General features: G+C 42.7%; 2 protein-coding genes across 6 annotated transcripts in view; one reads left to right on the forward strand and one right to left on the reverse strand.

Moving 5' to 3' along the window:
* Positions 1-736: 736 nt before the first annotated feature.
* LOC135505762 (left-right determination factor 2-like) lies at positions 737-3240 on the reverse strand. The gene is made up of 4 exons (XM_064924867.1): positions 2253-3240; positions 1782-2025; positions 1420-1659; positions 737-1290 (listed from the first exon to the last, which is right to left on the reverse strand). Exons 1-4 carry the CDS (start codon positions 2518-2520, stop codon positions 966-968), a joined length of 1077 nt encoding a protein of 358 aa, XP_064780939.1. The 5' UTR covers positions 2521-3240; the 3' UTR covers positions 737-965.
* Positions 3241-6302: 3062 nt separating this feature from the next.
* The window catches only part of LOC135505761 (serine/threonine-protein kinase MRCK alpha-like), a 98712-nt gene continuing 80404 nt past the window's right edge, over positions 6303-24610 (forward strand). For all 5 annotated transcript variants that reach the window (XM_064924862.1, XM_064924865.1, XM_064924863.1 and 2 more), the window contains exon 1: positions 6303-7395. In XM_064924862.1, the coding sequence (XP_064780934.1) occupies positions 7218-7395 (178 nt within the window). In that variant the 5' untranslated portion in view covers positions 6303-7217. The remainder of the gene's footprint in view (positions 7396-24610) is intronic.

A 24610-nucleotide genomic window follows, 5' to 3' on the forward strand; every position in this document is an offset into this window, starting at 1 on the left:
AACTGTCCCTAAAGGTTCACTTTATATCTGAAAATGTGATATAGGAGGAGACCTAGCTGCTTATTTCTTTAACATATCAGAAGTCTGTGGCTGACACAAGCTACTTTTCCTAACCAAGAGCACACAATAGGGTGCTCTTGGCATTGCCTTTGCAATGTGTACCCAGACTGGCCAAAACCTTAAGTACCCCCATTAAAATGACAAGACCCCCAGTCTGCAATTGAACCTAGATTGTTGATGGAGTTCTCTCTTCTTGACTATGTCTGGGTCCTATTTATCTGCTAAGCCAGATGTAAACATGGAGATGTAAATATGGCCTCTGGGTTTGTGTGTGGCCACCGGCTCATCCTAATAGAATCAAACAACCAGCACACTCAGTCAGGAAGCTGATGTAAATGATGCTCAACAAACCTGTTTAGCCATGACAGTCCCCGCCTAATGCTCTTTCACTGAAACAAGTTGTCATTAGATAAATAATGGTTGTTGACTTATCATTACCAACTAAATACAGTGCTAACTAAGGATAACAAGGTGTATGTAGGCTTAGATGAAGCCAAGTGTATCTGTGCTGGGTGGAAGGATACGTTAATAATAAATGTCTGTCAGTGTGATTATCCCAATCGCACTTCATGACAAATAACAAAATAAAGACTTCTTTAATTAAAGAAAATATGTTACATTTAATCATGAAATCCATAGTATTTACAGCTCAAAAATATAACATCTGAGACCAAATCTTGACAGTTTCGTCTGAGTGGTACAGTATACCATTCATACAAAGGCAAACTTATGAATGAATTATTTACAAAATATAATAAAGTGCTTGGTTAGTTTATCTCAAGAGATCTGCCGTGCTCCCTCTTATCATTGCCTGCAACTCTCCCTGAGAATTCCCATTTTAAATAGAAAAGTACTGTAAGTCCATTTGGAGGCGTCCTGCCCTGCCCAGTCCCAAACACTTAACTTCAAACTATGGAGATGTTGTCCATGGTGCAGGCACATGACTCCACGATCATGTTGGGGAACTCAGCCACTTCTATCTCGGTGTAGTCGCCCTTCTTGACCAGGTACATAATGGGCAGCGGAGCGCTCTCTGCGATGCTACACTTCCTCTCCCCGTAGCCATAGTTGCGCTTGGGCTGCTTGCATCCCCCGGCGCATCTGTAGGCCTGGTATCCCGCTGGCTCGATGATCCAGTACTGGGTCCATGTGAGCGCGCGGAAATTGATGAAGTATTTATCTCTGCAGCACGTGTCCTTATCTGGGTTGTTTTCACAGTCGCCTCGAGACCTATGCGGAAACCAAATAGGGAGTCGTTAGTTAACTTGTACTAATTGATGTGTAGCCTAAAGGTATGATAATTGTCACCGGACCAGTGTTACAATGTTTACACATTCTGCATATTAAAGAGCGCCTTACCCAAACTCTTCGAGGTTGAGCGTGTAGAGGACCAGCTCAGGTTTTCCTAAGGTGTTGTCCGCCTGGTCCTGGGTGGTAAAGTGGACACTCTTAGCAATTTCTGCCGCGTAGCTGCCAGGTCTCTCGCCCTCGATCCACACCTCCAGGTGCATAGGTGTTTTTTGCTGCGTCTTTGACCAATAGTGCAAAGCCTGAGTGACATCAAAGCTTTTCCAACCGGTCTCATGGATGGGGATCAACCTACAGGAAATAAATGGTTGATTAAAAACCTTGCACATAGGGTCTAAATGATAAGAACAAAGGACAACACATAGCCTAACGGAAATGATCTGGACACGACATGGCTTTGCGTAAAATCTTACCGTGAGTCCACCAGAGAGGTTCTGTTAGAGCCGTTCTCCAGCATATCTACCCAGTAGATGGAGACTCTGGCGTTGTTGACTGGCCGGTGGTTCCTCCTCTCGGGCATGGAGCGCTTGTTAGGGGCTTTATTGTACAGTTTCAGTTCGGCCATGGTCACCTCGCTGTTATGGGGGATGCGGGTATCCATATCGAAGACCATCCGTTGCCGAGTGGTGTCCGAGTACACAAACACCCCAGAGATGTCTAATAAAACAGAACATAGAAATGCTTAGGTGTTGAATATAAAATCCGATAAAAATATGAATGGGTTGGAATGCACACTTGCATAAACAGAACAATGAGGGCGCACAAATGCATAAAAAAAGTAAATGTGTGCGCCTATGCCAAAAATAGGTCTGACAACATTCCATTAAAAATAATTCAGATTTAGGAAGCATTTTATTTATGTCTGTACTGTAAAATTAATTTACCTGCATTTCCTCGAATTCCCCTCAGGATCCCCGCCAAGCTCGGCAGAGACCTGCGCCGCCTGTCGTGATGCAGCTTCAGCATTGACATATATTTATTCTTAACGAGCGTCGGGATGACAAGATTCTCCAAGTCCCTTTTGTGAATTTTCGGAACATCATCCAGCCCAAGTTTTTGAAGCAGGGCATCCTTCATGTCGTTGTGCGTAAAAGCCTTGGAGACGGTGACGAAAGCAGCAGCGCACAAGACGCAAACACGGAGCAAATCCATCGTAAATCTTCTAAGAGGGTGTCTTGTCCAGCAGAGAGGAGAGAAGTACAGCTGCAAAGTAGCTCAGAGAGAGACAGTGGCACTCTGACATCGGGCCGGCCCTTATAAGCCCCTGGCCCTCCCAGTCAGTCGTTCACACATTGAGGAGGAGGAGGGGGATGGGGACCGATAGGCTATCTCAACAAAAGGTGTGACATTAGAAGCCACGTACCGGTCAAGACATCAGAAGTGCCATACTTGAAAGGCAACCATCTCCCAAACGATGTATTGTATCCGTTTCATGTATAGGGTCATTTGAACACCATTCCTCTAGAATCATACAGGGATTTCTACAATTTATAACCTACAATTTCATACAAAGCGTTTGTCAAATTCAGTCTGCTCAATGTCAATGGGAAGTCTTGGATGCTTGTCACAAAAGCATTACTTTGCAGAGATGTTTGAGGTAAGAAAACTCCTAAAGACAGTATAGTTATTAGATTGTTGTGGGTTGGAAATAGTGAATTGATCCAGAGGCATACATGTATTAGCCTACTTTATTTGTAGTAGTTTTAATTATTGTTAGTTTGCAGGACGAGAGGATTGCAAACTGGTTGGAGTAAATGTCTGCATCCTGTTCCAATATTTCAAAAATCATCACTAATTATGAACACTTTTAGATAGATGTAATATTTAGATCAATACTAAAGTATATTTCTTTAAAGAGGCTAAATATTACCATTGCATAATACTTTAATTTAAACAAAACAAATGCCTTTCCATTGACTCATCTTCATGTTGTCTACATCTGCACATGTGTTCCCAGACAGCCCCTGACCCTGTGAACCTGGGCTGCACCCTCTCAGTATCACCGTTGTCTACACACTCTAACGTGTGCATTCCACTGGACAATGTAAAGCAAGCTCAGTCTGGCAACAGTATGTCAGTGTGCTTATTTATGTCTGTCTGGCAGCCATTTTAGTTGATCAAGGGTCCCATTTATGGCCCATCACTGGTGTGGGGACTCTGGGGAGGAGGGGCAAAGGGATTACATGTTTATTCCAAACCCACCACCCCTTCTGCCCCTCCGACAGATTAAAATTATTAGCCAAACAGACAGTTAATCCAAGAGTCGATGTGGATTGGGAGGCTCTTCACATGGTGTTGATTATCTGATTCCATTGCAGGATTTGCCTTGCCTTTTTTTGTCACGCAAACATTAGAAGAGGGGTTGGTGGCCCCTAGAATGGGCCCTGTCTGTGTGTGTGTATTGGGGCTTATTTGCTTAGAGATGTCAGACAAACTAAAGGAGGACACAGGAAGAACAAATGACAGATGACTTTCAGGGGGACCATTGCTAGCCACTTCTGAAAACCACACTATGTTCTGCAGCTACTATAGTCTAGGCTATTTTAATAATTAAAATACCTGAAATGTATTGCTACATACGTACATCCAGACCTGGGTCATGTCAAATACTTTCAATTAAACTAGGCATGATTTAGTTGACCCAAGTACGTTGCCCATGGAATACTGCCAAAAGTGCAAACTCCAAGCTCCAAAGGATTTGACATTTGACCAAAGTCTGCATACATCTATCACTACATCCTTAAATCTACAGACGCATGAAAAGAATTTAAGAAATCAGTAGTACTGATTTACAATGTAGATTACAATCATATATCCACATCAGTGAATGTATGATCTTTTCACACAAACAAGTAGCTTGTAATGCAAGGTTGGAATATGCAATAAGATTGTCTGCTGATTAGAAACACCACAGTAGACATGTGAATTCAGACCAGATATATTGGGTCAACTTATACATAACCTAGGGATCTTAGTGATCTCTTGAAAGCACAAAACACACAAAACTTTTCCTTCCACTTCGACCCATAATTTAGTAAATTAAGATTCCTCTTGTATGATATTTGGTAGTCTTTCCCCCTTCCTTTCCCAATCAAAGCCAAGACAGGTCCCTGGTTCAAAGCACAGATACATCTGATTCTCCCAACGTGCAAATAATCTTCAATCAAAGGCCTGCCAGCTCTTACAATCCATAACAGTGGTGTTAATTAACATCTCACATCTGCATTAGAAAAGCTGTTCAATTTATCTGTGATCTTTAGGCCAATTATTGGTATTTTGATCAAACAGATCAGTTGCAAATAATTGGGTAAAAGATCAGAATTGGGCTGCCTGTGTAAACACAGTCAAAATCCCCCTCTATACCCATTATCACATGATCGTTAAATCAAAAACATTTTTACATTTTATGGATTGAAATGTGATAATTATGGTGAAAGATGCATAAAATTACATTTACCCAAATCTAAAGTACAGGCATACTGTACATTTGCATGGACTTGACTTCAGCAGAACATTGGAAGATGAGGCCTATTATTTTGAGTATCTCAAATGAGAAAAGGAAGCTGTGTGTAAAGGTCAATATTGAAGTTGTTGCCCTAATTATTTACATGACATTACATTGTTGTCACTAACTTCCTGATTATGGTATCCTGCCTTATCTCAAATATTTGAAGAAATGCAATGTTTTGCACCTGAATTGCTCTACTTGTAACTAACTGCCCAGGATTCAAGTGGGGGAGTGTAGGCCAATAATCATTGAGCGAGTCTGAGGACAAGGCAAGAGTGGGAGGCAAGCCAGTTGAAAGCGCTAGACATGTGCAGGGCCAGACAACAATCCACTAATGGTTCAGTCGTATAGGGTATTCAATTGACCCGGCTATAGCATAATTGTGTTAATTTAATTTGTATCACAGTTAATATTGTTTCAAAACAATATTAACGGTTTTCATTCTAGTAATTTATTTCCATTTGTTCATTGACTATAGGAGACTGTCATAATCTTGAAGAGGAGGCTACAATATTTTGCATCTGACTACTGTAATGCTCACTTGGCAGAGATTCCATATTTATCATTGTTAATATGAAATTGATCAACTTGAAATAAATAAGTTAAAGTAACTTTTTAATCACCTTGTGGATGACTGACAAATCTATCAATCGTTATCTGTAGCACCCAGAGAATTTTAGGCTGCAAAAGAAAATCGCCAGGGGGCGCGATTGCTCCAAGTAGGTCACCAGATCCAATTTGGGACTTTCTTGACCCAGTGCGAGCATTTGTTGAAATAATAATAATAATATATTTTTTAACTTAATTATTTCAACCCTTGGGCCTTGATACGCTTGTTTAATGGCAAAGAATATAACACAATTATGTTATACCTGCTAGATCAAAGGGGTGGTGGAAGATTTTTTAAACAAAATAAAAGGTTATAGTTTCTGAAAACTCTTTTAAATGTGGAAATCCATATCGTTTGAACTATTCTCTTTGAAATGTAAATGCCTCTCATGTTGACAGTTCAACACCATTATGTTAGCAGTACTTTTATGTATCATAATAAGCTACAAGAACACAAACATTGATTGATAGGCTCGCTAAAACACAATGCAGAGATAATATGAATATCTTTGTCAATCAATGAAGTCAATAGTTAACATATTTTTACTTCTGGTGAGGTCCAATTATTCTCATTTTCCTGCCTGTTAACTAAAGAAAAAAAAATACCCAGGTGAGCTACTTTGGGTGTAGCCTATCCCCCCAAAAATAAATAATTTAGTGTTAGTTGCTCGCTCAATATAAATGTGCCTAAAAACATATATATGTTTAGGCCATTGAAGGGCCAGGTTTTCGTTCTTACCGTAAACGTGTCATTCCATTCCACACCGACGGCCACAGTTTCCATTCACAATATTATTGACTCTCCTTGCAGTATAGCCTTGCGCCCCACAGCACAGCAGATGCTGTGACGGTCGCCATGATGAGCTGGGATTTTGCCTGCAGCAGCAAGCAGTAGTTGGAGACGGCAAGCCACCAGGGAGGAAGGCAGTGTCCTGGACTGGTATAAGCAAGAATATCGCTTCTTTTATTGACAGGAAAGCGTTCAACCCCTTCGGAGAAACCGCCTTTTCGACGGATACGGCAATGGACATATACTCGAACCATGGTTTTTAAACCGCGAAGAGGGCCAGGCAGATGATTTTTTTTTAAAGAAGATTTAGATTTAAAAGAAAAAACGAGCTAGCTTAAGCCTTTCGCCCTTCCATTCTCAGACTCAACAGAGGAGGGGCATTGGGGCTTTGTAGCATTGCAGATCTAGTGTTGATGCATTTTTTTTTGTCGCTGCAGAATTGACAACCACAGATAATAACTCAGGGGATTGCTATAACTGCATTGTCACGGGTAATATTTTCATTGCTTGGATTTTTGCCAGGAAGAAGACTAGAAAAATACGAAAGGAAATTAATACCAGCGGCGTTCATAAGGCTAACAATACGTCAAAATCTGCCGGCCAGGGCAGGGTCTGGTAATTGTGAATTCTTTATGTGTCTTGGGGGAATAGGTTAGCTAACTAAATAAAATGAGGAAAATGTACATGTCTCGCACAACTCCGAGATACTCTATCGATACCTTTTGTGAGAGGTGGCTCATGATAGATCTATTTTAGCTCGCTAGTAACTTGCTTGGATCAAAACTTCAAAGTTTTTTTTTTTCTTCTCATTTTGCTACAAGGTGAGACGAGCTAGACTAACTTCTGTTCGTCACCGGTAAGCCTGAATATAAGGCTTAACAGTTTTAAGTGAGTTTCTATCATTTTCACGACTGCCATCATCACCAGACTACAGTTCGAATCATGTCGGGAGAGGTCCGTTTGAAGAAACTGGAAAAGCTGATCCTGGACGGCCCAGCTCAGTCAAATGGCCAATGCCTTAGTGTGGAAACGCTATTGGATATCCTTATCTGCCTTTATGATGAGTGCAACAACTCACCCCTCAGAAGAGAGAAAAACATATTGGAGTTTTTAGATTGGGGTAAGTTTTTAAATTTTCTTCCCCCGTTTCTTTTTATGTAAGATGATAATGTTGGTGCAATGTGTCCCCTCCCTTTCACAACACTCCTTTTATAGTAGTAGAGACCTCAGTACTAGGCCCATGGAGGATCTGCTATCCTCTTAGCCTAGGCCACCTTCCACACTTACATTGGAACTGCTAGCTAGTTGTCGGGGCCATTGAGACTTTGTAGTGGAGTATGACTGCGTTGAGGTACTTTCTATCGCACTTGTTTCGTGGCCCGTAACAAATAGACGTTTATAAACTAACCTCAGAAGAACGGTGACATTGTTGCCATTTGTTGTAGACGTGATTGGTGGTAGTAGGCATGCAGGCAGGGGCCTAGCGTGAGCCCCAAATGTCATGGAACGTTTGCAATCTTGTAACTTCTCACAGTCAGTGAAAATAAAAGCAAAGCACACAGGACCACACGCACACACAAATAACTATAAACTAACTGTGTTTGTGACAACCTTGGGGGGGGGGGGATTCGAGCACGTATGTGGAATGCGACTCAAATTTTTAAGACTGGCCCTGTGGCAACTCTTGTTGCCGGGGCATGCCTTTCCCGAAATGACAAAGTGCCAAGTGTGATTTCATTTTGACATTTCTCCGTGTTGGACACAGCCGGAGTCCAGGGCTGATGGCTCACGAAGTGGGAAACACTCAAATAGGTACTGCAATAAGGTCCTCAAAGATTGCTTTTATTCAGGACTCACTCATTTCACTGGCAGTAGCTGCAAACAATGGAACATATTTCATCTTTAAAAACACCATAGAGAAACTGTCAAAACATACTTGTCTGCTTCATATAGGCTAAGGGGTTGTAGTGTAGTACAGGTAGCCCTACTGTACAGGTAGCCCTACTGAAATAAAGCAGCTATCAACGCTGTTGGTGTCCTTCTTTTGACTTCAAAGCTCACAGCAAGGTTTGATGACATGGTATGACAGGTGTTACATAGCAGAATGGACACCCAGGCCTGTTACATGAAACGGCACTCCCCAACGATGGACGAGACACTTAACTTAAAAAAAACACAGTTCACTTGGACTTTAATGTTCACAAAATGTGATACTCAAAACATAGGCCTATGTCATCAAGAATAGATAGTATACTTTGAAGTTATAGGCCTATAAATAGGCTGCCTAGTAATGACTTAGGCCTATTTGTCACCACTCGTATCCCCTTTAATGCTCAGCCCACTACAGTAAAGACAAACAGTATAAGGTTTGCTTTTCATCACTTAGTTGTTTGGTGACCTCATTGTGGTTGAAATGGAGACCCTTGTATATAAACAGCAGCCATCAGTGAATGGACCAGGCCTAGTTCACCATATCCTTTTATTATGTCCTCATAACCACCTCAGTTGAGGGCCAGTAAGCAGAAGATTGGGAAGAGCCTTTCACTTAAATTAATCTTAAGGCTCAATTATTCAACATGTAGGTCTAACGTCATTGTATTAAGCTGCTTTTAAAAATGTATTTGGTAATTGAAAATTATGTTAATTCTAAATACTGATGACTGTTACAGCACTATACAATAATAATTACCATGTTATAGGCCTAATTCTATACTATATGATACTATACTATGATACTATGAGTTGGATCACTCACAGAACAGAAGAAACAACAATCTGGTGTGGTGTCTCTGCTTGGTAGTTGAAGAGCTCCACCTTTGTTTATGCAGTGGTTGTGGTGGTGAAGATATCTTACACACACACACACACACTCTGCCCAGGCCAGGTGCAGATGGGCATGGTTGAAGCTAAAAGGGTCTTTGGATGCCGATGATGAGGGTTGATTGTGATGCCAAGGGTCTGGACATCCTTGTCTTGATTCTTGATGTTATACTGTTTCCTGTGTGGAGATTCCACAGGGGCAGCTAACAGGAAACACCAGGACTGGCAGCTGGGCATTTTGGGCACATGATGTCATACCAGGAAGTGGCTTGCTTCTATTGTGTTGGTCACTCCTGTACTGCAGTGAGTTCACAATCACAAAAGGGTACTATGGAGTCTAAGGTTGGCCCATGTCATGTCTTGCCTCAAAGTGGGTGCCTTCCCTGAACTGTCACTCCACATCAGACAGTTGAAGTAGCCTAAATATAGCAGACCAGCAGTCTGTCACATTTTTACACCCTCCTCCATACTTCAAATAGCACACATACCTGCTTCTAAGAGGAGGTTCCCAGCTCTAATCTACGAAACAAACTACCTAACCAAAAGAAAGTGAAGCTGAGGATAAATACTATATTACAGCTGCAGAAGGAAGCTAAGCTCCTACATACAGTATGCATGACTGGCTCTGGTCTTTCTCACCATTCTCTCCCAGAGGGTACAGCTCTGTTTATTAGCAGCCTCTGAGGACCAGGAGGTTGGTAAGTGACTGCCTGTCTGCTCTCCCCCGGGGCTCCCCATACTCCCTCTGGCGCTGGGGTGACCCCTCAATCCCTCTCCTCTCCTGCCTGTGGAGCCAGCTGGCCAGGCTGTATTTACAGAACTTTTTGGTATGAATAAGAACACACACACACACACACACACACACACTCTCTACCTGTCCAAATGGGTAAATGGTGTATAATATAATATGTTAAATAAGAAAACACATTTCTGCTTTCCGTTTCAAAATGGTTTCTCGTTGTTAATTTCATACAGAAAAATGGCCCTGGAATCAAATGTTTTCCCTGTGGCTTAACTCACAAGTCACAACAATCCTAAAACGTATGATGGTGTACACACACACACACACAGGCTGAATAAGGAGCATAACTGTACTTCTAAATTAGTCAAACCCAAAGGAACAATTAGCCACTCTTCCATTTCCTCCCTCCCTCTGCCAGCCAAGTCTAGACCAATGACACAGAGCAACATTATTTTCCCAAATAATTTATCACTTGAAAGGATGAATTGATGCAAGGCCTGCTAGTTGAGCTCTTCTGGCTGAAATTGATGCAGAGCCAATTGGCAAAGACACCTCGCATACTTTTGTCTTTCCCCCTCACTTAGGCATACTGTGCTAGGGTTTCTGTGGTAGCAGGGCAGAGGGAGAGGACCCAGAGGGCTTCTGTTAAGCAGGGTTTGGATTAATTCCGTTTCAAGTCAGTTTATTCAGGAAATAAACTGAAGTATCAATTCCAGTTGGTTGCCTATCTGGTAGATACCGGAACTGATTAAAAAAGTGTCATCACATATTGGATCCGTGCCCAGATATACTACCTTCAACCTCAGGATGAAAACTATTAGCAGCTCTTAAAACAGGTCCAGCGTCTTAGAGTAGGAGTGCTGATCTTGAATCAGTTTAGCCTTCTTAGATCATAATGAATACGATAACATGACGGGACCGGGGGCCCTGATCTTAGATCAGCCATCCTTCAGGGCTGAGAAGCTGGGTCTGAGTTAATAAATAACGTGCAGAAAAACCAGGATCTCTCTAGGCTTTTAGTTTGGTTCCCCCTCTATCACAGGATGTTGCTTCCAAACACAGAGGGCTTGGCACCGAACACCAGCTGCCATACTATGGTTGTATTTCACCTCCGCTTCCTCCCAGCCTGGTTTCCTCCCCTTCTCCCTCACTAGCTCGTGTCCTCTGCATGTTTTGTGTCCCTTGCTGGGTCTGGGTGTGGTTGGGAAATATGCCTACAGACAGACGTGCACACACCCGCGTACCAACATACACACACTCACGCACAGATTGATATGAAGCAAACAGACGGCGCATTACAATCATTCTTCAACACAAGCAGGACCAACAAAAGAAACATTGCCACATGCCAAGTTCCCAAAATTATACTATTAGATAGCAATAAACAACATATTTTGTCGTGAGGTGTTTAACGTCAAAGGTGTTGTGGTGATGGGTTAATTATGGGGAACAAGCAGGCCAGCGAAAGCCTGTGGTAGCTAGCAAGTGAATGAGAAAAGAGTGGGTGCTTTATGAGCCCCTGTGCGTGCCGTAGCCAGAGCATCCCTGCATTTTGTGGAGGCTCAGCTCAGCTGTGTGTGAAAGCGCTGACTCAGCCATGCCCCGGTCCTTTACAGCTCGGCTGTGGAATTTGGATTGGAGGTGCAATGTGAGGAATACAGCAGCTGTTTAGGGGCTAGCTCTTTGTCCTTCCCTGTCCCCTCTCTCTCTCTCCCATGCTTTCTTTCCTTCTCTGTCTTTCCATCTTCTTACCTCTCTCTTGCAATTTCTCTCCATCTTTCTTTTTCCCATCTCTTTCTTGCACCCTCCCCCTTCACTCCGTCTGTGTCTGTCCCTCTCCTGCCCCCTTCTTTTTCTCTCCATCCACCCCCACCCCCTTTCTTGGTTTCTACTCCTCCATCGCTCTCCCTCCTTCCCATCATCTCTGAGGCCCTGTGTTCAGGTATGGTGACTAGTCAGTGTGTGTGTGTGTGTTGGGTATGGCGGCTGAGCCGGTGTGACCGTGACGGAGCAGCAGCCGCCCAGAGCCCAGCGGTATTCAGTGTTCTCTGACAGCGCTGCTGAGTCGCATCTCTGCTGTACAGCACAACACAGAGCTCTGTAGCTATCTGGTTGTACACACTGTTTATGGATACAGTATGTAAGCCTATATCAGGGACTGGGACACACGGTACCAGGATCAGTGGCAATGGACAGGATATAGAAGTAGAATGGAGGGAATCCGTGGTTATGGACAGTCAAATAAGGAGGCACTGTAGTCTATTGTTTTGGAATGATAAGAAATGTATTGCATTGTGAGAAGTACAGGCTACTAATTAATGAAATGTTCCAAAGGTTGGGATATGTTCAATATGGCTGCTGACTGGCGGCCATCCACATATTGTGGAGTACTGCTTTGAGTTGCAATGTCTGTCGTTATTTTTCCGATCCTATACTACCACCTAGCATTTCTCTGGGAGTGGGTAGATTGTGCCCTTGACTTTTAGTACGTTGGTGATTTTGAGGGTGACCGTATCTATTTTAAGTTGACATGTGCAAGCCAAGCGCCACCACTATTATCAGTAGCACTGTCAAAGCTGGTGACGCGTCGGTCCTTTGTGGGGAAATTTTGGCATTAAACTTTGTCATCAAAGTCTGGCATTCTCTGGATTTATGGTTGGAACCCTATTGAATAGCAGGCTAATGTTAGTGGTTTATTTGCAGTGCTTGCAGTTAGCCACTGATTTCTTCCGAACGAGTCATTGTTGAATTTGCGATTTCCAACTTGTTCCGTAATCTTTTTGTCCAATGGCAATGAGCACCGATATTATAGGTTTTTATCTATAATTGCTCTTCATTATTTCTCTTCATATGACAAGGATTAAAAAGGTTTTGCCAGTAGATTGTCGACTTGATTCATGATGATGACTGCTAGCTAAGACTTTGAAAGTAAGATGTTGACCTGATCAGTCCAATCAAAGCTGCTGTACATGTAACGTGATTTGACGTAATTTTGTATGTCACTAATGACCTTGAGCCTTCGTGGAAGGGCACTTGTAATATAACTTTATGGCAGGACCCAAAGGGCTGACATTATGGATGTCTACCCTTACTAAGGACTTAAACTTGGAGATGACGTACTGTCCCCATGAGTGACTGAACTAATCACGGCACAGTGCTCCTGTTTTCCGATGGCTCGCCCCACCATCGCAGAAAGCACTGAGCTAGGCTGAAACACCTGCATATTGGAGCTGCCTTACTCAAGAACACCAAAAGAGAGACCGTGTGTATTAGAGGTCGACCGATTAATCTGAATGGCCGATTAATTAGGGCCGATTTCAAGTTTTCATAACAATCGGAAATCTGTATTTTTGGACGGCAATTTTTTTTTTAAAGATTTTTTTTTGCATTTTTGTATTTTTATTATTTTAAATTTTATTTATTTTTTTACAACTTTTATTTAACGAGGCAAGTCAGTTAAGAACACATTCTTATTTTCAATGACTGCCTAGGAACGGTGGGTTAACTGCCTTGTTCAGGTGCAGAACGACAGACTTGTACCTTTTCAGCTCAGGAATTCAATCTTGCAACCTTACGGTTCACACAAATCATCAAGGAACCCACCAGGTACAACCCTAAATCTGTAAACCAGGGCACCCTCATAGATGTCATCCTGACCAACTGGTCCTCCAAATACACCTCCGCTGTCTTCAACCAGGATCTCAGCGATCACTGCCTCATTGCCTGCATCCGCTACGGATCCGCAGTCAAACGACCACCCCTCATCACTGTCAAACGCTCCCTAAAACACTTCTGCGAGCAGGCCTTTCTTATCGACCTGGCCCATGTATCCTGGAAGGATATTGACCTCATCCCGTCCAGTTGAGGATGCCTGGTCATTCTTTAAAAGTAACTTCCTCACCATTTTAGATAAGCATGCTCCGTTCAAAAAATGCAGAACGAAGAACAGATATAGCCCTTGGTTCACTCCAGACCTGACTGCCCTCGACCAGCACAAAAACATCCTGTGGCGGACTGCAATAGCATCGAATAGTCCCCGCGATATGCAACTGTTCAGGGAAGTCAGGAACCAATACACAGTCAGTCAAGGCCAGCTTCTTCAGGCAGAAAAAAACACCTCCTCCCAGCTGCCCACTGCATTGAGGCTAGGTAACACGGTCACCACCCATTTTAAATCCATGATTATCGAAAACTTCAACAAGCATTTCTCAACGGCTGACCATGCCACCCCCGCAGCTACTCGCCCAAGCCTCTCCAGGTTCTCCTTTACCCAAATCCAGATAGCAGATGTTCTGAAAGAGCTGCAAAACCTGGTCCCGTACAAATCAGCTGGGCTTGACAATCGGGACCCTCTATTTCTGAAACTATCCGCCGCCATTGTCGCAACCCCTATTACCAGCCTGTTCAACCTCTTTCATATCGTCTGAGATCCCCAAGGATTGGAAAGCTGCCGCAGTCATCCCCCTCTTCAAAGGGGGAGACACCCTGGACCCAAACTGTTACAGACCTATATCCATCCTGCCCTGCCTATCTAAGGTATTCGAAAGCCAAGTCAACAAACAGGTCACAGACCATCTCGAATCCCACCGTACCTTCTCCGCTGTGCAATCTGGTTTCCGAGCCGGTCACGGGTGCACCTCAGCCACGCTCAAGGTACTAAACGATATCATAACCACCATCGATAAAAGACAGTACTGTGCAGCCGTCTTCATCGACTTGGCCAAGGCTTTCGACTCTGTCAATCACCATATTCTTATCGGCAGACTCAGTAGCCTCGGTTTTTCTAATGACTGCCTTGCCTGGTTCACCAACTACTTTGCAGACAGTTCAGTGTGTCAAATCAGAGGGCATGTTGTCCGGTCCTCTGGCAGTCTCTATGGGGGTGCCATAGGGTTCAATTCTCGGGCCGACTCTTTTCTCTGTATATATCAATGATGTTGCTCTTGCTGCGGGCGATTCCCTGATCCACCTCTATGCAGACGACACCACTCTGTATACTTCCGGCCCTTCCTTGGACACTGCTATCTAACCTCCAAACAAGCTTCAACGCCATAGAACACTCCTTCCGTGGCCTCCAACTGCTCTTAAACACTAGTAAAACCAAATGCATGCTTTTCAACCGTTCGCTGCCTGCACCTAGAATATGTGGACATCTATAAGTACCTAGATGTCTGGCTAGACTGTAAACTCTCCTTCCAGACTCATATCAAACATCTCCAATCTAAAATCAAATCTAGAGTCAGCTTTCTATTCCACAACAAAGCCTCCTTCACTCACGCTGCCAAACTTACCCTAGTAAAACTGACTATCCTACCGATCCTCGACTTCGGCGATGTCATCTACAAAATAGCTTCCAATACTCTACTCAGCAAACTGGATGCAGTTTATCACAGTGCCATCCGTTTTGTTACTAAAGCACCTTATACCACCCACCACTGCGACCTGTATGCTCTAGTCGGCTGGCCCTCGCTACATATTCGTCGCAAGACCCACTGGCTCCAGGTCATCTACAAGTCCATGCTAGGTAAAGCTCCGCCTTATCTCAGTTCACTGGTCACGATGGCAACACCCACCCGTAGCACGCGCTCCAGCAGGTGTATCTCACTGATCATCCCTAAAGCCAACACCTCATTTGGCCGCCTTTCGTTCCAGTTCTCTGCTGCCTGTGACTGGAACGAATTGCAAAAATCGCTGAAGTTGGAGACTTATATCCCTCTCCAACTTTAAACATCTGCTATCTGAGCAGCTAACCGATCGCTGCAGCTGTACATAGACTATCGGTAAATAGCCCACCCAATTTACCTACCTCATCCCCATACTGTTTATATTTATTTACTTTTCTGCTCTTTTGCACACCAGTATCTCTTCCTGTACGTGACCATCTGATAATTTATCACTCCAGTGTTTATCTGCAAAATTGTAATTATTCGCCTACCTCCTCATGCCTTTTGCACACAATGTATATAGACTCTCTTTTTTTTCTTTTTTTTTCTACTGTGTTATTGACTTGTTAATTGTTTACTCCATGTGTAACTCTGTGTTGTCTGTTCACACTGCTATGCTTTATCTTGGCCAGGTCGCAGTTGTAAATGAGAACTTGTTCTCATCTAGCCTACCTGGTTAAATAAAGGTGAAAAAATTAAAATAAATAAATAAATAAAAACTAGTCCAACGCTCTAACCACCTGCCTCTCATTGCACTCCACGGGGAGCCTGGCTGTTATGCGAATGCAGTAAGAAGCCAAGGTAAGTTGCTAGCTAGCATTAAACTTATTTTATAAAAAACAATCAATCAATCATAATCACTAGTTATAACTACACATGGTTGATGATATTACTAGTTTATCTAGCGTGTCCTGCGTTGCATATAATCGATGCAGTGCGCATTCACGAAAAAGGACTGTCTGCTCCAACGTGTACCTAACCATAAACATCAATGCCTTTCTTAAAATCAATACACAGAAGTATATATTTTTAAACCTGCATATTTAGCTAGAAGAAAGGTTAGCAGGCAATATTAACCAGGTGAAATTGTGTCACTTCTCTTGCGTTCATTGCACGCAGAGTCGGGGTATATGGGCCGCCTGGCTCATTGCGAACTAATTTGCCTGAATTTTACGTAATTATGACATAACATTGAAGGTTGTGCAATATTTAGACTTAGGGATACCATCCGTTAGATAAAATACGGAATGGTTCCGTATTTCACTGAAAGAATAAACGTTTTTTTTTTAAATGATAGTTTCCGGATTCGACCATATTAATGACCTAAGGCTCGTATTTCTGTGTGTTATTATGTTATAATTAAGTCTATGATTTGATAGAGCAGTCTGACTGAGCGATGGTAGGCAGCAGCAGGCTCGTAAGCATTCTTTCAAACAGCACTTTCGTGCGTTTTGCCAGCAGCTCTTCGCAATGCTTCAAGCATTGCACTGTTTATGACTTCAAGCCTATCAACTCCCGAGATTATGCTGGTGTAACCGATGTGAAATGGCTAGCTAGTTAGCGGGGTGCGCGCTAATAGCGTTTCAAACGTCACTCGCTCTGAGACTTGGAGTAGTTGTTCCCCTTACTCTGCATGGGTAACGCTGCTTCGAGGGTGGCTGTTGTCGATATGTTCCTGGTTCGAGCCCAGGGAGGAGCGGGGAGAGGGATGGAAGCAATACTGTTACACGGGCAACACTACAGTGCCTATAAGAACATCCAATAGTCAAAGGTATATGAAATAAAAATCGTATAGAGAGAAATAGTCATATACAGTGGGGCAAAAAAGTATTTAGTTAGCCACCAATTGTGCAAGTTCTCCCACTTAAAAAGATGAGAGAGGCCTGTAATTTTCATCATAGGTACACTTCAACTATGACAGACAAAATGAGAAAAAAAATCCAGAAAATCACATTGTAGGATTTTTAATGAATTTATTTGCAAATTATGGTGGAAAATAAGTATTTGGTCACCTACAAACAAGCAGGATTTCTGGCTCTCACAGACCTGTAACTTCTTCTTTAAGAGGCTCCTCTGTCCTCCACTCATTACCTGTATTAATGGCACCTGTTTGAACTTGTTATCAGTATAAAAGACACCTGTCCACAATCTCAAACAGTCACACTCCAAACTCTACTATGGCCAAGACCAAAGAGCTGTCAAAGGACACCAGAAACAAAATTGTAGACCTGCACCAGGCTGGGAAGACCGAATCTGCAATAGGTAAGCAGCTTGGTTTGAAGAAATCAACTGTGGGAGCAATTATTAGGAAATGGAAGACCATACAAGATCACTGATAATTTCCCTCGATCTTGGGCTCCACGCAAGATCTCACCCCGTGGGATCAAAATGATCACAAGAACGGTGAGCAAAAATCCCAGAACCACACGGGGGGACCTAGTGAATGACCTGCAGAGAGCTGGGACCAAAGTAAAAAAGCCTACCATCAGTAACACACTACGCCGCCAGGGACTCAAATCCTGCAGTGCCAGACGTGTCCCCCTGCTTAAGCCAGTACATGTCCAGGCCCGTCTGAAGTTTGCTAGAGAGCATTTGGATGATCCAGAAGAAGATTAGGAGAATGTCATATGGTCAGATGAAACCAAAATATAACTTTAGTAAAAACTCAACTCGTGTTTGGAGGACAAAGAACGCTGAGTTGCATCCAAAGAACACTATACCTACTGTGAAGCATGGGGGTGGAAACATCATGCTTTGGGGCTGTTTTTCTGCAAAGGGACCAGGACGACTGATCCGTGTAAAGGAAAGAATGAATGGGACCATGTATCGTGAGATTTTGAGTGAAAACCTCCTTCCATCAGCAAGTGCATTGAAGATGAAACGTGGCTGGGTCTTTCTGCATGACAATGATCCCAAACACACCGCCCAGGCAATGAAGGAGTGGATTCGCAAGAAGCATTTCAAGGTCCTGGAGAGGCCTAGCCAGTCTCCAGATCTCAACCCCATAGAAAATCTTTGGAGGGAGTTGAAAGTTCGTGTTGCCCAGCAACAGCCCGAAACATCACTGCTCTCGAGGAGATCTGCATGGAGGAATGGGCCAAAATACCTGCAACAGTGTGTGAGAACCTTGTGAAGACTTACAGAAAACGTTTGACCTCTGTCATAGCCAACAAAGGGTATATAACAAAGTATTGAGCTAAACTTTTGTTATTGACCAAATACTTATTTTCCATGAAAATTACAGGCCTCATCTTTTTAAGTGGGAGAACTTGCACAATTGGTGGCTGACTAAATACTTTTTTGCCCCACTAATTCCTATAACTACAACCTAAAACGTCTTACCTGGGAATATTGACTCATGTTAAAAGGAACCACCAGCTTTCATATGTTCTCATGTTCTGAGCAAGGAACTTAAACATGAGCTTTTTTACATGGCACATCCCAAACATTACCTTCTTCTCCAACACATTTACCTTCTTCTCCAACACTTTGTTTTTGCATTATTGAAACCAAATTGAACATGTTTCATTATTTATTTGAGGCTAAATCTATTTTATTGACGTATTATATTAAGTTAAAATAAGTGTTCATTCAGTATTGTTGTAATTGTCATTATTACAAATTCATTTTTTTTAAATCGGCTGATTTAATCGGTATCGACTTTTTTTTGGTCCTCCAATAATCGGTATCGGAATTGAAAAATCATTATCGGTCGACCTCTAGTGTGTATACAGATTTATTAACTGAATGATTCATATGTGACACACATTAATGCCAAAATAACATGCAAAACAGGCAAGCCCCAATGTATTATATATTTTTTTTATATATATATATATAATTATAATTTTTTGTTGCTAAAAATGTGCTCTGCCCTGAATGACGGGTCGCCATTGGGTCCGGTACTCATTTTTCAAATAATAAAATTGATCTGGTGGTGGCGGCTAACCTCAATGTTGTCGTCAAGCTTGATTTTCCTCATAAAATGAAGCTCCTGTCCTTTGCAGACTAATCACATTACTTGTCTGTCAGCAAGTTGCTTTCTGTACTACATGCTTTCTGTACTACTGTACTACTACATACTACATGCGGTTCTTCTACCTAGAAGCGTGTGTGTGTCCCTCGCTTACATGCCTTTTTGACGAGCAAAACCTTTTATGGATGATACTTACCCCTGCGTGCACTCAACTTCATCTAGATAGATTGAGTTTCCTAGGCATGTTTGTCAGGGAAACTGTGAAGCGAGCTGAAGCATGTTGCCCGTTTCTGTTTTGTCTTTTATTAATGTAAAACACTGTTGTACCTGTTTTCTGCTTTTCATTAAGTCATGCGTAGCTGATCTTTATATGGCTTAAAATACATGTGTTCATCTGGGAAGAATATTATATATAGGCTGTAGCGTCACAAATTTTGATCAGTTCTGAAAACGAATCTGACACACAGAAACGTATGAAAACATTAAATCATTACATTCATTTTTTTCTTACCAGTACTTGCTGTAAATAAAGCAGACATTAGCACTGTTAATCACTTCACTGTCATTCAGAAATGATTTACTGGATCAGCTGATGGTTGACAATAGGCCTGTCACGGTAGTAGGCTTTGCTAAACAGCTCGCTACCAAAATGCACGTCCAACAAGTAGGCTGTTAGCCTATGCATCATTATTTAAGAACGACTAATCAATTTAATGTGACCCCTTCATCAGGTTATTGTCCCGCTGATGGCCAATCAGGTTTCGATGGGCTTCTTATTGTTTTTGGATGATTGATTAGAATGACGCTTCTAGAACATTCACACCTAACGCAGTCTTGAAACTTTCCTTCCTGTGCAGGTCAGTCACCTTTCCTTCTCACATTTTTCATATAGAAAAAAATGCAGCCAATTAATAGACTTTCCATATTGGTGCCGATCACTAGTAGCCTAATAATACTCCTCCAATCTATGGAGAGAAATTCAATAGACCTATGCTGCTGACAAGCGGCATGTTGGAGGGAGTGGGCCTATGTCGCTGACAAGCGGCATGTTGAAGGGAGTGGGCCTATGCTGCTGACGAACGGCATGTTGGAGGGAGTGGGCCTATGCCGCTGACAAACGGCATGTTGGAGGGAGTGGGCCTATGCCGCTGACAAACGGCATGTTGGAGGGAGTAGGCCACTATGCCAAAGTTCTATACCCTAAACTCTGCTATTCAACATATAGGCAGGCAGATGAGTCCTTTTCAAGGAAATAATATTATTGTAGGCCTAGTTTTATTATATTGATCATTCGATTCTAGATCCTATGCTTTCTGTGACTTGTTCAATTGCATGCAGTTCAGGTATTTTTTTATAGACAAAGAAGAGAGATCAACCTGTGAAATAAGATTTAACATGGCCTACAAAAAATTGCTAGCAGTCTCCATCTAATGGTGCAGACGCGGGCGCACGCGGACGAAAGAGGGCGCACGCGGACACCTACGAAGGAGTTCGCTGTAGAGTCGCCTACGAAAGAGTTTGCTGCAGCCTTGCTTCGGTGTGGCTCGTGTGTGTGTGTGTGTGCGTGTGTGTGCGCACGTCTGTGTGTGTGGATCCTGTTGTTGTGGTGGAGTGTTCCCTGACATCTTCCTCCTTGCTGTGGCTAGAGGAGCAGTCCAGTAATGCTGCCTCCCCTCGCATGACACGTCATCATCAGGAAATCCTCTGGTCGCTCTGTCATCTCAATTGCCTGTGGGATAGGACATCTCTGCTGCTGCCAATAGGCCTATATATAGACTGATAATTCATCTGTCTGTGGCTCTGTCAGGGTGGGAGATTTATTTGGATGAAAGAGCCTCAGGCCTGTGTGTCTGACAGCTCTGCTCATCTGCTGCTTGGTTGTGTGTTTTCCTCATTATCTTGGGATGACTTGCTTTAATGCCCCCCCCCGCGCACGCACACACACACCACACCACACACACACCATTTATAGCCCCATGGTCCTTCTGGCTACAGATTAGTAATTCACGTCACACTTCAATAATTGTAATGCTGAGTTTACGTTGAGGTAGAAAATAATTTGTTTTTTTATAAGCTTTTCCAGCCGTAATGATTTATTTTAATGATAATTACCGGCCATATGCTCAAGATGTTTTAATGTAGACCCTTCAGCTATATACTTAACCTTAGTTGCTTTGGTGAATAATATCCATCTATAGAGCATAAATAGGTCGACATCAGGGGTTCTTCAACTTTTTCAGCCTGGGACTCAAATTAGAAATGGTGTTTTCCTTATATAAACACACTCAACTATACGTAAATATCGGTACATTTCATTGCCCTTACGCCTAAAACAAATGCAACATAGACTAAAACAAAAACAATGAAATACCCATATAAATAGCTATTCATGTTTATTTATGCCCATTTTAAAAACACTTATCTGTCTAGGTTGGAACTGTTGCTGTTAAAATACACACACACAGGCTCAGTTTTTTATAGTGCAACCCTAAGTAACAGATGAAAAATGGTCAGGCCTACTGTACATCTTACTGTAGAGATTATTGTTAAAGTATAGGTTTGAACTGTGACTGTTAAAATACAATAAATCATTTTTATTCTGAACTTGAATTAACTGATTGATCACATCACACAGATGTAGACCAGAAACACACACACACACAGTCCTAATGAGAGGCGTGTGTGTGTGTGTGTGTGTGTGTGTGGCAGTTTGACATTTTTAACAAGCAAGTCTATTCGGGGGTCAGTTTCTGACAGTGCAACCCTGAGGTCATGCTCAGCGTTGAGTTGAGAACCCTGACTCGCATGGGTATATGCTGGCAAACTGGATCAGAACATCTACTGCTTTCTCAGTCAGGCAGGAGACCGCTTCCTGCTGTAGATGAGCAAACCAGAACTGTGCGAGTGTGTTTGCCTCAAAAAGCATATTGTCTCAATCAGTTTATTCCAGTTCAGAATCAAAATGATTACTTTTTTAACAGCAACAGTACCATCCTAGACTTGTTTTCAACCATTTTTCATCTGTACTGTTACTTAGGGTTGCACTATCAGTAGCTAGGTAGCTTACTTTAGCCAATTAGCTATGTACAAGGGCATTGTTTGAAAGAGAAACTCAAATCTACTACTATGAGAGATAGTACTCCCTTATTTCTGTTTATCATCACCTGTTGTATAATGATAACAATGCCTTGCTAGCTGACTTGCTCTTCTACTGTTGAAGCACTGTTTGCTGAAGCATTCTGCCCTGTTCTGAAAGAACTCCCTGGGTTTACTGTCATACTATGAATGTTTGGTCAGGACGTATCGTTTTAATTTGTTTCGCTTTGAGAGACTCATTACTGAGCACTTCCCAGCACAAAACGCATTGTGGGCACTCCTCGTATTTTATCAAAGTTTGTATGAAACCAAGATAGAAACTCATCACTGTTTTTGCGTTTCATGACGATTGAGCTCAGTCAGACTTTGTGGCAAGCTTGAGTCCATTCGATGATTGACAGTGGCTGACAGCGCATCATCTGCTTCTGAACGACAGTGCCTCAGCGTGTGGGTCGCGGAGTGATCTTCAAGAAAACTGCAGAAGAAATATCATGTTAACCATGATGCAGTTGCGGAGCTCCCTCCCAATTGCGCAGCTGTCAAACTGAGCAGAGACACCGCTGCTAAGCAGAGAGTTGCACTTGGCCAAATCAATTCCAATATTCCATATTTCTATATTTAGACACCTCATGACCCACCATTTAACAGGTCTGCGACCCAAAGTGACCTATACTTTTAAGAAAGGCTGGCCTACAAGGTCCAGGTTTGTGCAAATCTGTCTCCTAAGTGGGCCTCGATAAGCCTGTCTGTGTGCCAAGTGTAAGGCCTATAATGCTACTCAAACAGCTGTGAAGTATAGCCGATCATTGACTGAAAGTGCAAAGAAATGTTGGTGGCACTTACTTTTACAGAACAAAATAAAGTGGTAATAACATAGCAACAACCTGGTTATAGTATGCTAATAAGTTATAGTTACAATGAAAGCATATAGAGACGGCACTAGCCTACTTTAAATAGGACCAATTTAGTTTCTTCCTCGTGATGGCTATTGTCAGTCACTATGCTGTGTATACTCCGTAAAGATTAGCCTACTTATGAAGCGTTGGGAACTTAGTCAGGTTATGTCCTCTTGTTAGGAACACCCTCAACAAAAACACGTCTGTTCTGTCCACAAGTGGATAGGAAAGGGGCCGAGCATGATGAGGTGTTGTTTTGAATGGCTCTCATGCTGTGGACTTATATCATGGATTTGACTTGTTACTCAGTCCTTTGATTATGCTATTATGTCAGAAACAACAACAACCGGACGAACTCTGGCCTTCAAAAAGTCAACCTGGTTACAACCGTCTGACTGCTGTCAAACACTTCTTTTTCTCTGGCACTCATCCCTCATCCAATAGAAGCAATTTTGCAATATGTTCCCTTTGAACTATAATTCATTTTTGAGCAGTTGCATGTGTCTTTTCTCTTCCTCCCGAGCGAGGTACACGTTGAGACACGTCCGATTTGTAGCCAGCCAGATGCATATTTTTGGGAATGCTTTCTGCTTATGGTTACTTACAAGTCTCGGCATTGACACCTTAGTTTCTTCAGAGAGATATAATTAGTAGTGTTCCCTGCCGTAGGGATTGGTTGTGGCCTAGAAAGCATCTGCTATGCTGTGAACTGACGGACTGCGGAGGAGTGTGTGTGTGTGTGTATATAGGTTTTGGTCCCCGCTCATTTATTCTTGTAGGCAAAAAGTGGTAATTTGGTGGGTTTTCAACTCGGCGGCAACCATTTTGTAAACATGTTATTGTATCCTTGTTCGGAACCGTAGCCACCTGCAATGGATAACTGAACACACTGACTAGCCCTAGATGTAGGCTAAAGAAGAAAGGTCTAGCCTACCATCACGTCACTGTCCTCAAATAGTGTCTGGTCTAAAGCCCTGTGTGTGTGTGTGTGTGTGTGTGTGTGTGTGTGTGTGTGTGTGTGTGTGTGTGTGTGTGTAAGGCCTGACATTTTAATGTCAATCAATGAAAACACGGATAATCTGTATATCAAATGGCACCCCCCCTCCCACGGTAACAGATCGGTGTAAAAAGAAGGGGCTATGTCAGGGCTGAAGCTAAGGGTTCACTGTCGGTGTCATGTCATCTCAGAATACAGCTGTACAGTATGTGGGCTTAGACGAGTTCTCCCTCCCTCTCCTCCATTTTGAGCATCTATACCTGTTTGCTTTAAGCCAGGGTAGAGAACCTACTGTACACAGCTCGAGGGTTGCAGCAGGCAGGGTGTGCTAGGCTAGCCTTCCATTGTGTTTCAGGTCATTTAG

This window comes from Oncorhynchus masou, chromosome 19, assembly GCF_036934945.1.
Source record: "Oncorhynchus masou masou isolate Uvic2021 chromosome 19, UVic_Omas_1.1, whole genome shotgun sequence".
NCBI classification, from domain to species: domain Eukaryota; kingdom Metazoa; phylum Chordata; class Actinopteri; order Salmoniformes; family Salmonidae; genus Oncorhynchus; species Oncorhynchus masou.

Bases quoted from the DNA above. Each gene is read 5' to 3' on its own strand.
- LOC135505762 (XM_064924867.1), bottom strand. From the start codon at position 2,520: ATGGATTTGCTCCGTGTTTGCGTCTTGTGCGCTGCTGCTTTCGTCACC. The intron at 2,026-2,252 runs GTAAATTAATTT...CTGTTTTATTAG, and splicing joins GGGAATTCGAGGAAATGCAG to ACATCTCTGGGGTGTTTGTG. The intron at 1,660-1,781 runs GTAAGATTTTAC...TATTTCCTGTAG, and splicing joins ACCTCTCTGGTGGACTCACG to GTTGATCCCCATCCATGAGA.